At 42.8% G+C, this 16175-nt stretch overlaps 1 protein-coding gene and 1 pseudogene across 6 annotated transcripts in view; one reads left to right on the top strand and one right to left on the bottom strand.

Annotated features, from left to right (window-relative positions):
- The window catches only part of RTTN (rotatin), a 164049-nt gene that overhangs the window by 20733 nt on the left and 127141 nt on the right, over positions 1 to 16175 (bottom strand). For 3 of the 5 annotated variants that reach the window (XM_082355181.1, XM_082355185.1, XM_082355184.1), the window contains exons 46-49: positions 14471 to 14738; positions 8540 to 8643; positions 7382 to 7451; positions 6018 to 6323 (exon numbers count right to left, since the gene is read on the bottom strand). In XM_082355181.1, coding sequence (XP_082211307.1) covers positions 6238 to 6323; positions 7382 to 7451; positions 8540 to 8643; positions 14471 to 14738 — 528 coding nt within the window. In that variant the 3' untranslated portion in view covers positions 6018 to 6237. Of the gene's footprint in view, positions 1 to 764; positions 1892 to 6017; positions 6324 to 7381; positions 7452 to 8539; positions 8644 to 14470; positions 14739 to 16175 lie in introns of those variants that run through there. The other 2 variants (XM_082355183.1, XM_082355182.1) reach the window with 2 other exon arrangements.
- Positions 9312 to 14464, top strand: LOC309611190 (small ribosomal subunit protein eS1 pseudogene; annotated as a pseudogene). Its single transcript has one exon. The product of its transcript is annotated as a small ribosomal subunit protein eS1 pseudogene (transcript).

The raw sequence follows: 16175 nt of genomic DNA, 5'->3' as shown, positions 1-16175 counted from the left end.
GGCACTGTGGGAGGCACAGAGTCACAAGCTCTGTCAGAAGTCCTGTTTTGAAGCAGACAGTGGGAACAATGACTTTATGCAAGTGAGTATAACACAAGGCAAAAAGCGCTAAGTGATATAAAAGTGAAAAGAAAAAGAAAAAAAGAAAAACAACGAAAATTGGTGTGGAAATTCAAAGAGTAAAGACTTTCCTGCCAGCTGGGGAATCTGACACAGCTTCACGGGAGACGTGACATTTGATCTTAGCCTTTAAAAGCAGGCAGAAATGGAAACGTAAAGGTGGGTGGAGGCACACGGGTGGAGGAAAGTTAGAGAATTCAATCAAAGAGGCAGGAGAAGAAAGGGCACGGATAAGCAAGCCAGAGACTGTGAAGAAGGTACAAGGTGAGTTGAGAATAATGCCCAACAAGGACCCGTGTCCTTTAACCTCTGGCCTTCTTTGTGTCTAATACAGGGAGCCAGGCAAGGATTAGCCACAAAAACAAACAGGAGGATGTTCAAAGGTTCAGGAAATCTTCAAAGCTCACAGTATAACCTCTCCTTATTGGCCACCAGAGAACGGATTTGCTAAGCTTAAACAATTCTCCCCATTTTCCCAATAAACATACCGGCCAACCAACGCCAGAGCACAGGAGCACAGGGGCGAGTGGACCTCCCTCCAGCACAGGCCTCTCTGGCTTCCACTTGGCGAGTTTCATACTGACCAGGATCTGGCTGTACTTGTTCCTAAAACATCTGTACCGCTTGGACTCCTTACTGTAATTATAGAATTTGGTTAAATACTAAGGACAGCGGTAAGATGAAAAATAATTATTTCTATAAGAGCTAAGCTGGATGCTTTGCAAAGAATTAGAAACAATGAGTCACAAATTGCTGTTGAATCTGGTGTGGTGAGTCAACTACAAAAGAAAGTCAGAAATAATAGAAATCTGGAAGAATTCTTGGATAAAATGGTAAAGAAAAATCTGGAAGAGGTTGAGGTTTAGATCGCTTAGTAAGTGTCTTAGTTTTTGCTCCACTTCCAGAAACTGAAATTGGAAATTGTCCAGAGATGTGATTTATGCCCCAAAAAACACAACATCAGTGAAGGAACTACCTTCAAAAAAGGCCTCAGCCCTTATTAAGAGACTGGGTAATGAACACATATTTACATATTTGAAGTAAATGGTAAAAGTACATATATTTTTAAATTTTCCAATTAATTTTTTGATTAATTAAACTATCATTGAGAATGCTGGCGACTGCTCAGACCAACTAATCCGTCTTCACAGCCATATTTCTCTGTGATAAGCAGGTGCGTTCTGACAACTGAAGGCTTTCATGTCATGGGGATAAACCCACACCAGGAAGTGATCTTACTTTATTCTCTGACAGTACTACTTCCAGTTCTAAATGCAACTAGACTTAATCACAAAGTCTAAACGCAGATCGAATAAATTCAATAAGCATCTAACCTCTTACTTTTAATTTGGGAACATAATACTTTAACTTCTGGCTGTACCATGTCTTTCTCTTAAATCAGCTAGAACGCTGGCCAGTGGGGCAGGGACTGGTGGTTGCGTAATGGAACCCCTTGCTCCTTCCTGCCCGGCAGAGGCCTGTGGCACTAAACGTGCAGCGAGTCCCGCTGAAGGGCTACAGCCCTTCGCTTCCCTTGTAGTCAACACACTGTTCTCTCCAAGGACCTAAGGGCAAGTTGTGAGACCGCTCTTTTGGGAAGCCTCCTGAAAGGGGCAATAGGCAGCTGGGGGAGTTCTCTTCCTTCCAGATGCCCACGTGGTAACTTGTTGAAGGAAGAATGCATCAAAGAAGGATGGGCACTTGAGCCCCTGAGGACACTGTCAGCCAAGGACGGCACCCCACCCCGGGGTGGTGGTGGGGAGCTTGCCGGCTGTGGAAAAAAAACAAAAAACAGAAAAAGAAACTCTTCTCTCACTGAAGCCATTATTATTTTGGACTTTCTACTCTGCAATCATGGCTTTTCCTAACAGATATAAGAGGTAAATTTTTATAAGAGCTATCATATCCATAAACTGATTCTTTGCGATCCCATCTTTACAAATATCACCAGAAAACGATTAAAAATAGTTTTCCACTTTATAATCTGTCTCTTCCCAGGGTAAGCCAAGGGAAGAATGTTCTAACAGAGTATCTGAGGAAGTCATGTTTCCAGAACTGCAAGCAATCTGCTACCAGAACGCCAAGCATTGCTGCCCAGATGAACGAACCAAATGGGACGCAGACGCTCCAAAGGCACGGCTGCGGGCACGGGTGAAGCCACTGGGAAAGAGACGTTATTGGAAAAGAAGAAATGCATGAAAGAATTTGTCCCTTGGAGTCTACATTAAAACACATACATTCCTCTTGGCTTGAAATTAGTTAAAAAGAAATTTATTGAATGTTACCACATGGATCTTTTATGAAACACCATTTTAAAAAAAGCAGATTTTTTTTCTGAAGCAGATTTCCCAAATGCAGAAGGAGCAAATAAAACGCAAAGGTGAACGTTGTTGGGAACAGTTAAAACAGGATCATGCCGAGCCCCTCGTGTCTCGGTGCCAAACCTCAGAACCCCAGGTCTTGGCATGGTCTTCCGAACATCCTGAGCCTATGTATGAGACCTGTTACCTGAGTTTTATAAGGAATTTCCTGTGAGGAATAACTTCTGACTTAAGAAAAATAAGCTCTAAGTTCCCCAAAACTAAGTTTCCTAATTCACAGAAACAATGGCTTTTTATCATCCATTCCCCTAACTTCCTGGATCACACAGCTCAACAACAGGTGGCAAGAGGAAAAGGTCTGCTCCCAAACTGATGGATTCTGTAAGCTAAGACTTTCTTTCGGCTGCTAAGGTTATAATTTCTTGTATTTTCCATTTTCACAATTCAAACGGAGAAAGAGCAATATTTCACCAACTGACATTCAATCAAGACAACCTGATGAGCCGAAGAAGAAAATGCATCAGGTCACCCAGGTGTATTTAGCACCTCTATGCAGTGCTTTGCAAGACTTAGACGACTTGCTCCATGTCTGTGCCTTTAGCGACCTCAGGACTGTGGACGTGCGCCTCCACCAGAAACGGATGATCTTTTTGGAATGTGGGAGCCTTAGTTCTGACAACAAAACTCACTTTCCAGCACATCCCCCTCCCCAAAGGGAGAGAAGCATTGCAAGGACACAAAAGAGTTAATGTTTTAATGAAAGAGATACATTTCTGAGACTGTAAGAATAATCAATCACTGATAACATCTAAGAGACAATCAACTATGTACCAGGTACACAGAGAAGACTGAGCACTCAATCCTCTCCCCAACTTTACAAGGTGGGTATACTTAGCGGAAGAAATGGCCTGGAGGCTGTCCCAGGTCCCTGCAGCTGTGCAGGGTGAGGCCAGGGCTGGCCCCAGGTCCATATGACTCCAGAGCCCTATGCCCTTAACCACTTTGCCACGTTCCCCGAAAGAACTGTGGGCACACCTCGTAGGGCAGGAACAGGAATGCCAATCATTATTCTTACTCATCAACCTGCCAAATTTGAGAAACATCATGGGTCAAGCAGCAGATCTCAGGAAATGGGGGGTAGACAAGGTGCAGCCACAAAGACTAATGATGGAAAATATACTCATCATCTGTAGTAATTTAACACTACAAAGGAAAATTGGCGACCTGCAGTTAAACGGTCAAATTCTATTTTTCACTCTATTATTTACAGAATACCAAAGAAAAGTACATCCAGTTATTCACTTCCGAAAGCGATTTTAGGAAGAGTGGGGAAAGGCTCCAACTAGGTCAGCTAATTATTCTACTTGTTTCCTCTGTTTTCAAAACCAGGGGCTGCCTCGTCCCCCAGACTGCTCAAGGCCTTAAATACAGACGCCTCAGGATCAATGTCTGCCTGCCCTGGTTAACACGGCACAGTCTTCGAGCTCATTCTTAGCAGAGACACACACTAACGCAACCAACCAAAGAGGCCGGGAAATGGGACATCTGCAGACCGTAAGGCATGAATTAGTTCCCTACACCTGCTTTCTGGACCTCTGCCTAAACTAGGGGTGTGTGAAAGAGAGAACACTTGACTAGCATTCCAGAGACCCAGATTCAAGTTCTGACTTCCTCACTAAGTAATCGAGTGCTGTTAAGCCAGTTTCATGTTCTAGGCAGTTTTCTGTAAAGTCAGGGGATTAATCAGTGCTTCTCCAATTGTGGTGAGCGTAAAGATCACCTGGCGAGTTTGCTAACAATTCTAGACACAGGCCTAAGGCTATGCTTCAGTGGGCCCAGGAATCTGCATTTCAGCAAGCATCCCGGGGGATCCTGATGCTGGTGGGTCCCCAAGGTAGTGCCACGGCAGCTGCTGAAACAGTGGGCCGGTCACCTCAAGGGTCTTCTGCTTACCAGCTTCCTCACTGGTTGGCTGGACACGACGCAGGGCCCGGGAACACCATGTGCCCCTGGGGTTCACACCCCGGACATGTTCTCCTGAAGCCACGACCTCTCCCCCTCTTTCCAGGGCTCCTGGGCTTCAGCAGGTAACATCCCTGCTGGGTTACAAATCCCCCTGTAGTACTACCTTGAACTGCTAGGGAACATAATCAATTACAATTCTCTCCGATTCCAAAGGCCTGAGGCAAAGCAAACTCTGAGATGTGAATCAATCAATCAATGAACCATAAAGGAAGTGATCATTTACCAGAGAGACCCAAGTTTTGTAGAAAAATGTAAGTTATCCATAAGATCCAAACACAAAGGCAGGGATTTCAATGAGAAAAAAAGGCAGCAGAGCACAGTGGTTAAAACCCTGAGGCCTGTCAGCAGTTATCCTGGGTTCCAACCTCAACTTCCCTCTTCATCACCCACAAACAGATCACCTAGCCACTGCGTTCACTCACCTCTAACATAGGTACAACGGTAGTATTTTAGAGAAAGACAGATTAAATAATAAACGTTCGGAGAATAGTGCCTGTGACACAGAAAGAGCTCTTTAAATGGAAGTTACAGAGAAATCCGTTCTATCATTCATCAATGAGGGCTTAAAGGTAATACCAAGAAAATGACATAGAATATAAGAAACCAGGAAAAAAGGAAGAAACAATTCCTAAGATTCCTGCTCTTAGAATTTTTCAGAATATTGGCATGTCCATTGCTTCAAATTAATTTGGGCTATCCAGAAACTTCTGAACTTCCTAGATCTATTTTTCAGATCTCTAATGAATAACTTTCAGAAACTACAAATTTATTTGCTTCTATTTCAGCATTTAACATATATTTTGTCCCCATGCTTCTAGCGTAAATAACATCACATGGCCTATTTTATTAATGATAGCAATTTGCTAACAGTACTTAAATAAAAAAGGCTTTTTTTCTTTTTCTTGTTAACCATAATTTAATTAGAAAATTTTTTCCTAAATAATGTGTATATATGTGTGTGGTGTATGTGTGTGTATATGCAAGATCTTAGTTCCCCGATGAGGGACTGAACCTGGGCCACAGCAGTGAAAGCGCCGAGCCCTAACCACTGGACCGCCAGGGAACTCCCAATCTTAAGTTCCGAGTTCAGAACTACATGTTAGTTAAGAGTTATGTGAGGAGGCCGTGACAGAGTTGTTCCTGCTAGATTTTTCACATTCCTGTTCTTCATGATGTTCTGAGCTGAGACAGAATTTGAACCCGGGCCATGGTACATGACCATAAACACTATTTCTTCCTTTTTTATTACACAACATTTCAGAGGTTGAAAGGTGAAAATAATAAAATATAACACATTTATAAATCATATGGAAAGGAATTACTATCACTAAAAATTGCAAAAAGAAGCTACTCACAAAATTATACACGTTTACTACAAATATTCCTTCACTGATGTGTATGCTTTGAAAAATAAGGATTTGTACTGGTGAGCCAAACTTCATGTAAAAATTTTTTTAAAAAAGGAAATCAGAACACAATGTCTTCTTTCCATGCCTAAAATTTATATTCATGAGACTGATAAAAAGCCTGTAAGCAGCAATTATTAGTCAATTTTCAGTTGCTAAAAATATTTTATTTTATTAAATAACTGATAAATAGGATTTTTACAAAACACATTGCATAGAAAAAAAAATGTTTGTGTTCCCAGGACTCTCTATGCCCTTTGATGCAGAGGCTTAGCACGTCTTCAGGGACAGGTCTACACACAACTTGCTTCAAGGTTGGCTCACCTGTCCGGTGGCCGCTGGCTTCGCAAAGCATCTCAGAGCACTCACGAAGAGTTAAGTTGCTGCACAAGGTTTTCAAGACATTTCAAATAATAGGCATTTAGAGGGGTTTCTTCTGAGTTTAAGAAAGCTGAGATAGAAAAATTAGAGCACAGAAGAGCAATTTATTAAACTTCAGCACTGCACTGAACAGTAGACACACACACAAACACACGTGAATAGGATTATCTGTGACAAAGTTCTATTCCAATTCTTGATCTGCTAGCATTATAAGAATAGTTTTAAATTTAATATTTAAAATATTAAACATTTTAAAAATTAAGAAGTTATGGAATTTATTTTTAATTACTGGTTTAGCCACAGAGTATAAACAAAAAGCAATATACCTCCATAATGGACACTATTACCTATGATCCCAAATGAATGCCTTGCTCTTTTTACGTACCACCCCTCCTACCACATCAATTCAAACATTCACTGCCTCTAGAAACTCATGGTCATAGCTAGAAACAAACCAAAGGGGGGGGGGGAACCCAAAACCAAACCACTTACAAAAAATTACGCTATAAAAACACAAATTAATAACCAACAGACACAGAATAGTACAGGAAAGACACAGTTCAGTATCTTAGCGGAAAAAAGGTTTAGAGAATAATGCTCATTGAAAACCGGTATCACTTAAAATGAAAAATGCACTTTGAGAGGAAAACGCTGCCTCACATCACAGGACCGAGTGGATGCAGGGGCAATGGGATCTATTCTTGGAAGACTGTAATTCAACTCCCTGACGTTAGAGCAACATTTTCTGTTCAAGGTCAATTCTAATTGGGCCTGGTTCTTATCACGTAAGAACACACTTTAGCACAGTGGTAGCCACTGGCAAAAAGAAATTTGATACAAAAAAATGAGTTGGAGAAAGATCACTGACATGTCTTAAGAAAATACTGTATCTCAAACATTCATCTATTAGAACATTTTATTATTTTAAAAAATGTTACAATGAAAAACATGGACCAAATATTGGCACACTTTGCAATGCTTCAACATAGAAGCTCCTCAAACATCAGTGTAAAACATCAGTGTAGAAAACTGCCATTTTGCTGTGAACTGTCCAAATATATCATTAATCAGAGAATTCAGTGAACAGCTTCCAAGTTTAACTATAATCTCTTTAACAATAAAACTTACTTTTCTTTGCTGTGGAATATGCTTCATCCACTCTTCTTTTTACTGATGGATTTTTCAAAGTTGTTTTTGCCTAGGATAATATAGAGCAATCCATCAATTAGATTTATTCCCATGTGTTTAAGAATCAGGATAGCACAATACTAAGTCTGCGCTTGTTGACTGCAGTATTAAACTGGATACTACAGAAGAGAATGATGTAGCTGGAGATTCTACACTAGTCCATCCCGCTGTGCCACCGCCCACGTCCTTCCCTATCTGACTTGATTCTTACTCTACTGTCCCATGTTCTTCCTTCCCTCCCCTTTTCCCCCTTCTCCCCTGATCTTAATTTGCTATTTTAAACTATGCCATTCCAGTTTCAGTATTTAATTATTTCCTTAAACATCAGATTTCAGATCAAGGGTACGCAATATTAGCAGTTGGTCAGTTGGTCAACAAGTACTTACTGACCGACTCCAAAGTGCACAACCCTGTGCTGAGCCCTGGGGGTACAGGGGTGACAGTGACAAGAGCGGCCTCTGTCCTCACGAGTGCTGACACCAGCCAGCGCGCACCAGGGACGGCCAGCTGCGTGAGCACCGTTCGGGGATGGCCATCTGTCCTAACACCGTCAGCTGGCCACTACTCAGCCACCAGGTACACACAGGTATTTCCCTCAGGAGTGAGACGTCTGCCATCAAAGGGAAGACCAGAGGCCAGAGAGAGCAGGTGCGAGTCCCACCTGCTGGCCGTTCCCCTGGGGCCGGCCCTCTGCCGCAGCCTTACAAGGACTGAGCTGACTTCAAAGTTCAGTGACGACGCGTCCTAGAGAAAGGCGAATCCCGCAGCTGGATAAAACTTCATCGTTCGGCCTGATTTCAAGATGAATTTTTCCTTGACCCATCTTTTAGAAGAAACAGTTCATACTAGCATTGTACCAATATGGCAAATCAAGTTATATTAACAGGGAGAATTCACTCAAGAGAGAAACACTTGGAACTGAGACACCTCCTTTTGAAATGATTACATGAAAGATTTTGACAGATCGTTTACTAATGGTTTGAAAGCACAAAGGCAACACTATCTTTGACTTTGATTTTTTCCTTGCTGACAGTCCTCTGACGTCCGGAGAGCCTTGGTGTTTGCCCCCTAGGGACAACAACGATTTTAAAAACTGACCTTTTGGTAATTGTGAATCAGAGCCCAAAGCGCAGCTGCTCCAATCCTCTGAGCATTTTGATTCTCACTTTCCAGACAGGCAGCTAGCACACTAATGACTTTTTCTAATAATAAGCACATTAAAAAAAAAAAGTTCAGTCCCAGACAATACATTGTATTCATATCTTAGACTGGTCAGATAACCCCTTTTTACCCACCAAATACAAAGTTGGCAAAAGCAATCTTTTATAACATGTGGTATGTGGGAGAACCACCTCGAAACAAATTGTTTTCACAGCAGGCACAGAACTGTCAGGGAAGCCACGGCTGCTTAACTTTTTCGGCCCTAATTCAACAAAGGCGCATTCATTTAAAGACAACGATAGAGCAGAAGTAAGCCATTACACAATGGGTTTAGCAATGAGCCGTTCAATCATATCTCACATTTTCACATGCAGGAAAATAGGACTTGCTCTTATGATAAATTATAAAGACATTACACAAACATATCAATAGCATGGGCTACTATATAAAACAATAATCAAGAAATACCATATTAGCTAAGCCTTTTAAAAAAGGACTAAACATTTCAAAGGCCTGTGTGTGTGTGTGTGAGACAGAGAGAGAGAGAGGTGGGGGGGGGAATGTTGTTTAAAGGCATAACAACACACAAGATACACCCCCTCTGTGCAAGGCTGGCCGGAGTATGAAATCAAGACTTACGAATTCTCTGCAGCAGCCTACTCATTTTAAAGTAGAGATGTCTAGCCCCAAGGAGATCGTACAACTGTTTCAGAACAATACATGAACCTATTTTACTACTTAACCGTATGTATCATTAAATTCTATCAAATTATTTTCCCTCTAAAATGTGTGATTTTAAAAACGTGTTGCCTTCTTAGGGGTGAAACACTTGTTATTGGGAACTCTCTCTCTGCATTATCCCCACCTCAGTGAATGCACCTAATGAAACTGTAACCTAGCTGGGGGCAGAGTCTGTGTGTCTGCTCACTGGTGAATATTCACATTGCAAGTTTATTGCAGGGTCTCAATAAATACTAGTTGGATGAAAGATTCCATAACTAAAGCAAACAAAAATGATTTTAAGTGATCTTATTTAGCATTTTTAAAGAAATTTTAAGGAATTTAAAATCTTTTACAGAAAAAAAAGAAAGGCGGCTCCATAAAGTGAGCTCTGTGCAGCAGGGACAGACCGCGCGGAAGTGAGGTGTGGGCGCTGCGACTCTCTGCCGACCACCCCCTCCTGCCTCACCACCGGCTCTGCGCTCCCCGCCACCTCTGTATCATAACCGACCCAGAGCCAGCCTCTATACCACAGCTACCTGATGCAATCCATCACGGGAGGTGACGGGTGGCAGCCGGCACTCTTAGGGACCATCATCAAATGCAGGGTGATTTCTGTGTTCTCCATCTGAGGATCATCCAGGGATGTTTCCACACTTTTTATCAGACACTCAGAACATATACCCCATGATCTCAATGAGTTTACAGAACTCCTTCAACCAGTTACTATCTCTTAAAATTTTTAATAAAGTACATATATAGGTCACTAAATGTAGTGTCCCCTCTGATAATGCAAGTGGATCAATTTTTTAAAAAAGCACATTTTATTGTGAAATATAACATGTACACAAAAAAGCATGTAAAACATTTTCAAGTTTAACAAATAGGTATGAACTGAACTCGCACAGAAACATAGAAATAACCTCCAGAGAACAGACGTGGATTTATTTTTATTTGTCTGCTCGGAATTATCTGAGTCTCCTGAATCTATGGATTCGTGTCTGACGAAAACAGTCCTTAACATGCTTGGCTGTCATCGCTGACATTTCCTCTCTTCTCTCCTTCGAGGACTTCAATTAAACATGCAGTTAGACTGTCCCAATGTATCTGCTATGTCACTTACCTTTTTTTTTTTTTAACCCTTTATTCTTTTAATCTTTTCTCACCTTTTTTAGCTATCTGTGCTGCATTCTGGATATTGTTTTTCTGATCTATCTTCTAATGCCTAAATTTTCTCCTCCATTGCACCTAACTTGCTGCCAGACATGTATACTGAGTTTTTAATTTTGGCTATTGAAGTTCTAGAATAGTCCTGTCTAATAGCACTTCCTACAATGATGGAAATATTTATATGTATGTGCTCTAATAAGATAGCCAACAGCCACATGTAGCTAGTGTGACTAACAAACTGAATATCTTAATTTACATTTAAACACCTATAAGTGGCTAACTGATTATCATACTCAACAGTGAAGCTCTGCTTGGTTCTTTTTCCAAATCTTTCAATTTTTCAGTCTCCTATTCCCAGCAAATACTTTCAAGCTTGTCATTTATTTATCTAAATATTGTATAAATAAAGTCATTTCAAACCTGTGTTTTATGATTCCAACATCTGAAATCTAGGTAGATAAGTTGGTATTCTTCCCCCTGCTGTTTCTCACTCATGTTGCCATTTTTCCTGACAAGCTTGGTCACCTTTAACTGTATACTGGCTGATGCTTTTGAAAAATTATTTGTGGAGGTTCCCTGAGGCCTAGTACAAACTTGTCCTCCATCCATCAGAGGGCAGTTTGCTTCTGCTCAGCCCCCAGCGGCACTGCCAATCGAGGATCAGCTCCGACCAAGGTCATGGGCCACTTGTCTATGTGTCTCTGGGGTGCAGAGCTGTGAGGGGCAGTCTGTGGTGCCCATTCTCACACTTGTTTTTCTTTTCTTTCTAGTCGCCTGCATGAGGATCGGGGCACCAATTTAATTCCAATTCATCCTTTTCTAAGAGGTTAGTTCTTTGGGATTCCAGCTCAATACCTGCAGGATGGTCCATAAGACTCCGGAGATTCCCGGCGTCTGTCCCCTCCCCTCTTGGCACTCCTGGACAAAAGCCCAAGCACACAAAGCTGGCAAATGTCCTGGGAGCTAAAGAGCCTTCTACAAACTTCCTACCTCTCTGGGCACAGACTTTCAATCAAAACTGGCCTAGAAGTTTCCCACTATGTTTTCAGTTCTTTGATTTTTTAAGGTGAATTTTAATATATTTTATCTAGCATGTTTTTGTTGTTTTCAGAGAGGAGACCTACCCTGACATGACCAGAAACAAGGAGTACTCTGGATCTGTTTAAACAACAAAGTCAAGCCCCACTGCCCACTCCACTCCTGGCCATCTAAACTGGATGTTTGGGTGCTACTATCAGAGTCACGCAGCCTTGCTGGGAAGACTTTCAAGCTGCCTGACCCTGCCAAGCATTCCCTCTGGATCCCCAAGTGGAGACAGAGGCAGTGCCTGCGACACGTCCATGTAGAAACTGCACAGTTGCTGCTTCCTACCCTGCCTTGAAGGCCCCTGATCTCACATCTGTGGGGCTGGGGAAAGCTCCTTCTTGAAGCTAATGAAGGAGAGAGCACATTGCTGATACAAGGAAATGTTTAAAAATAAATCCTGAGCGATCCAGCCTTTTGGCTCTCTGAGCAGCACCCTGGCGGTCAGCAATAACAAGCGTCTTACGAAAGGCAGCAAAAAGGGAGCCAAGAAGAAAGTGGTTGACCAATTTCCTAAGAAAGATTGGTATGATGTGAAAGTACCAGCTATGTTCAATATAAGAAATATTGGGAAAACACTGGTCACGAGAACTCAAGGAACCAAAATCACATCTGATGGCCTCAAAGGTCGTGTTTTTGAAGTGATCCCTGCTGATCTGCAGAATGATGAAGCTGCATTTAGAAAATTCAAGCTAATCACCGAGGACGTTCAGGGCAAAAACTGCCTGACTAATCTCCGTGGCATGGACCTTACGCGTGACAAAATGTGCTCCAGGGTCAAAAAATGGCAGACCATGACTGAAGCTCACGTGGATGTCAAGACTACCGATGGTTATTTGCTTCGTCTATTCTGTGTGGGTTTTACTAAAAAATGCAACAATCAGATTCGGGAAGACCTCTTATGCCCAGCACCAGCAAGTCCACCAGACCCAGAAGAAGATGATGGAAATCACAACCAGAGAAGAGCAGACAAATGACTTGAAAGAGGTGGTCAATAAATTGATTCCAGACAGCAGTGGAAAAGACACAGAAGAGGTCCATGATGACTTTGTTAGAAAAGTAAAAATGCTGAGGAAGCCCAAGTTTGAACTGGGAAAACACACGGAGCTACGTGGTGAAGGTAGTAGTCCTGGAAAAGCTACCGGGGACGAGACAGGTGCTAAAGTTGAACCAGCTGATGGATATGAGCCACCAGTCTAAGAATCTGTTTAAAATTCAGACTTTTAATGGTGACAAATAAAAGATCTTATTTGTGAAAAAAAACAAACCCTGAGCGATGCAGAAATGGAAAACGCAGACTTTTCCTTTAGCTCCCTAAAGCCTGACCTTTTCCCAACTCTCTCAATAATAAAATTGCAGTCAGCGGTCCCCAAAGGAACAACTTATTGTGAGGAAGGTGACTGCTAACAGGTGATGGCAGGAGGAGGGACTGGCGCCTCACACAGGCCATCTCGCTGCCCCCTGACGCAGGGCCCTAGCGCCACCCTCACTTCACAACGTAAGGGCTGAGGGAGACACAGCGAAGGAGGATGGAAACCTGGAAACAAGTCGCTGGAGCCCCCCCAGCCCCTCCCCCATGGCGGCCACACAGCGCCAGCAGAGGGGCCACGGGAATTCATTCAGGGAAGTTAAAGGCTGGCTGAGCTTCTAAAATCTTCCCCCGCATTTCTAGCAATTCAATAATTACTATCAGAAAAACAGAATCATGACTATACACAACAGAATGTAAGCAGAATCCTTTCCACTTGGAAAACTCCGTGTTTCATAGAAAAACACCTCTAAGAAAAGACTAAGTGAAAAACATGAATGGAAAGAGAATTAATACATCTGGAGCACCTACCATGTACCATAAACAGCGCAAGGCACTTTATGTGTTAACAAATGATTTCTACCGAAGTCAAGAAAGGAGGGACCATTTTCTAGATGAAGAAAGTGGACCCGGAGAAGCCGCCCCAGGCGACGCTGAGGGAGCGCACGAGGGCCTGGCATCCGGCACCAGGTACGTGGGAGTCTAGAGCCCACCTCTCTTCTTTTCACGATAACACACCTCCTCATAAAATGTGAAATTCGCACACCCCTCAGAGAAACAGCACATGGCTGCACAAACAGATGTTTCCATTTCGCTCCTTCTGCTTCAAAGTTTGTCTGAATGCTCACCAATCCTCGCCTCCATCTGTCCCGAGATCAGAGAATGAAGCCGCTGTGAAGCTACTGTCACCAGTGCTCTTGGGTCCTGAGCCCTGCTGCCTGCTCAGTGTCGCCCTCCAGCTCACACGCCCCCTGGGCGCCCACTAGTGACGGGCGCGATTCTAGCCGCTCCGCATACACGTGAACAAAAGAGACAGAAACCTTCTGACTTGTAAGAGCTTATGTTCCGGTGCAGGCAGACGAGGAACACCTAGGTAAACACTGAAAACACAGTGTAGCAGCTGGTGGTAATGCTATGGCGAAAGGTAGAGCAGGGGAAGGGGCAGAGGGTGAGAGGGCGGGGAGGCAGGAGGAAGAGGTGGGGCTACCACGTGGGCAGGCTGGTCTGGGCAGGCCCCACGGACAGGGCAGCGCCCGCTCAAAGGCTGGAGGAGTCAGAGGACCGGCAGGAGGGACGGCAGGAGGGACGGGAGGAGGAGGTGGGGCCCAGGCCCAGCTCGGTGCTACCTCCTGGATCCAGCCTGGCCGTCGTGCGGCGACTTGTTAGCCCGGGAGACTCAGCAGCATCTCAGGGGCGGGAATCACGCCCGATTCGATTCGTCCCTACAGCTGCGGCCTCCCACAGGGCCTCGAACGTGGCGCGTGCTGAATAAGCACCTGGCACATTATTTATAAACTATTCTGTGTTTTCACCTGAATAACCACACGTATAAATGGATGCGTGTGGTGTACGGGCAGAATACTCACCATTAGCCAGGATCTTGGGCTTATTGGCAGGGTTGAAGCAAATGTTATGAAAAATAAGAAGAGGTAGATAAGGGCTGCTCTTATGCTTGAATTTGCTCATCTCTGTAAGTAAGTCTAAACAGCCATCGAGCCTCAGGATCATTTGCTGCCCATCTTCTCCAAATGATATATTCAGGAGTAACTTCAACCAAAGAATGGTCAGATTACTGAGATGTTTATTTCCTCCTTTTGGCAATGTTAGAGACAGAAAGTTCTGTAAGAAGTTACTCTGTGGATAAATAGAGAGAATATTATTTTCCTCTTGAGTCTCTTCATTATTTTCCTAGTCCCTCAGAGATCAAGCACTAGCGCTCCTCTCTTCCCCAACTTTAGTTTCTCCTTCCTCCCAATACCTTCCAAACACTCCATCTATACTGTTTCCAGGTATAAGTGAAAAGGTTAAGGAGAACAAAATAGTACTCAAATTGTAATTCTCACTAATCCTTTCCTGATGATGGATAAAGTAACTAGTCAACTCTTAGTTATTTAGGATTGATCATTCAGTTTGGGGATTATTTCAGGCTTCTTGAGTTTTCTCTTTCTGTCTACCTTCTGGCAATTTTGCTACTCATTTAAAGCTATCCTATAGGAAAGAAAAAGAAACAAAACCTCAGTCAGTCTTGGACACCAGTTAACAACTCTGGTAGTACCAAGGACAAGTGTTTTTTAAAAAAAATCTGTGGGTACATCTTATATTCACTTTACCCCAGCTGCTCATCATTACAGATGATTTCTCGTGGCTACATGTCATTCTTGTAAACTTATAGATGAGAAAGCTCCATGACTTAACTGTAAGAGTCATTTCAACCTCCAAATAAAACCCCTTCCATAAAACCACACCAAACCCCGAACTATGTGAAAGACAATAACTTATTGCCTAGAATAATCTGTATGCAAACAAGGAAAGAAAGCATAAAAGTATTAGATCAAGAAGAAGCCCAGGACAGCATGGGAACCATAGGCATTTGGATCAGGGTGCAGAAATACAATCGCTTAACTTTCACAACTCTCCAGAATAGCTCATCTTTCTTCCTGTTTAACAATTTATTCTGGCTTATTTCTTGGGTTCCCCTACACCTAAATCAAAATTTTGGTTTGAATCTATAAAATAAGTTTGGCACTTTTATGTACAAGGACCGAGTACAAGAACGAAACGAGCTACAGAAACATTAGCAACACCACCCAAGCAACAAGTAAACTGCAGAACTGCATCCCACTCTGCCCTGCCCTTGCCGTCACTCACATCTCTTCCCACCTCTCAGCCCAAATGACTGCTTCTTAAATTCATCCCTTGTCTTTCCCATTCAGCTAGATTCTGCCATGATCTTGGAGATCTGGAGTTGACAACAGTGATAAAATATATGATAGTACTTTAAATTGTAACTATGCTCTGGGCAGTCCTTCTTTTTGCTGGGCCTGAAGACGTTTTTAGACGATTTCCTGCATTGGGTAGAATGCAAAGAAATATGCCATGGTAGAGAGAAAACAGATGATTTTAGAATGTTAGTTGTACAACAGCATTAGCTACATTTTCTAATAACTAGAGATGAGTTACGGGAGGTGTAGCTGAAAGCGTCCAGGGCTCGTCGTAACAATGAGCAGAGGAAGGCTTGGAGGATTCCTAATTAGAGCAGAGGAAAAATAACCTGACCGATCTGCACCTGAA

The sequence above is a fragment of the Balaenoptera borealis genome, assembly GCF_965194805.1.
Source record: "Balaenoptera borealis genome assembly, chromosome: 14".
Lineage (NCBI taxonomy): Eukaryota > Metazoa > Chordata > Mammalia > Artiodactyla > Balaenopteridae > Balaenoptera > Balaenoptera borealis.
Note: the sequence above shows the minus strand (reverse complement) of the source record. Positions and strands in the feature narration are given on the sequence as shown.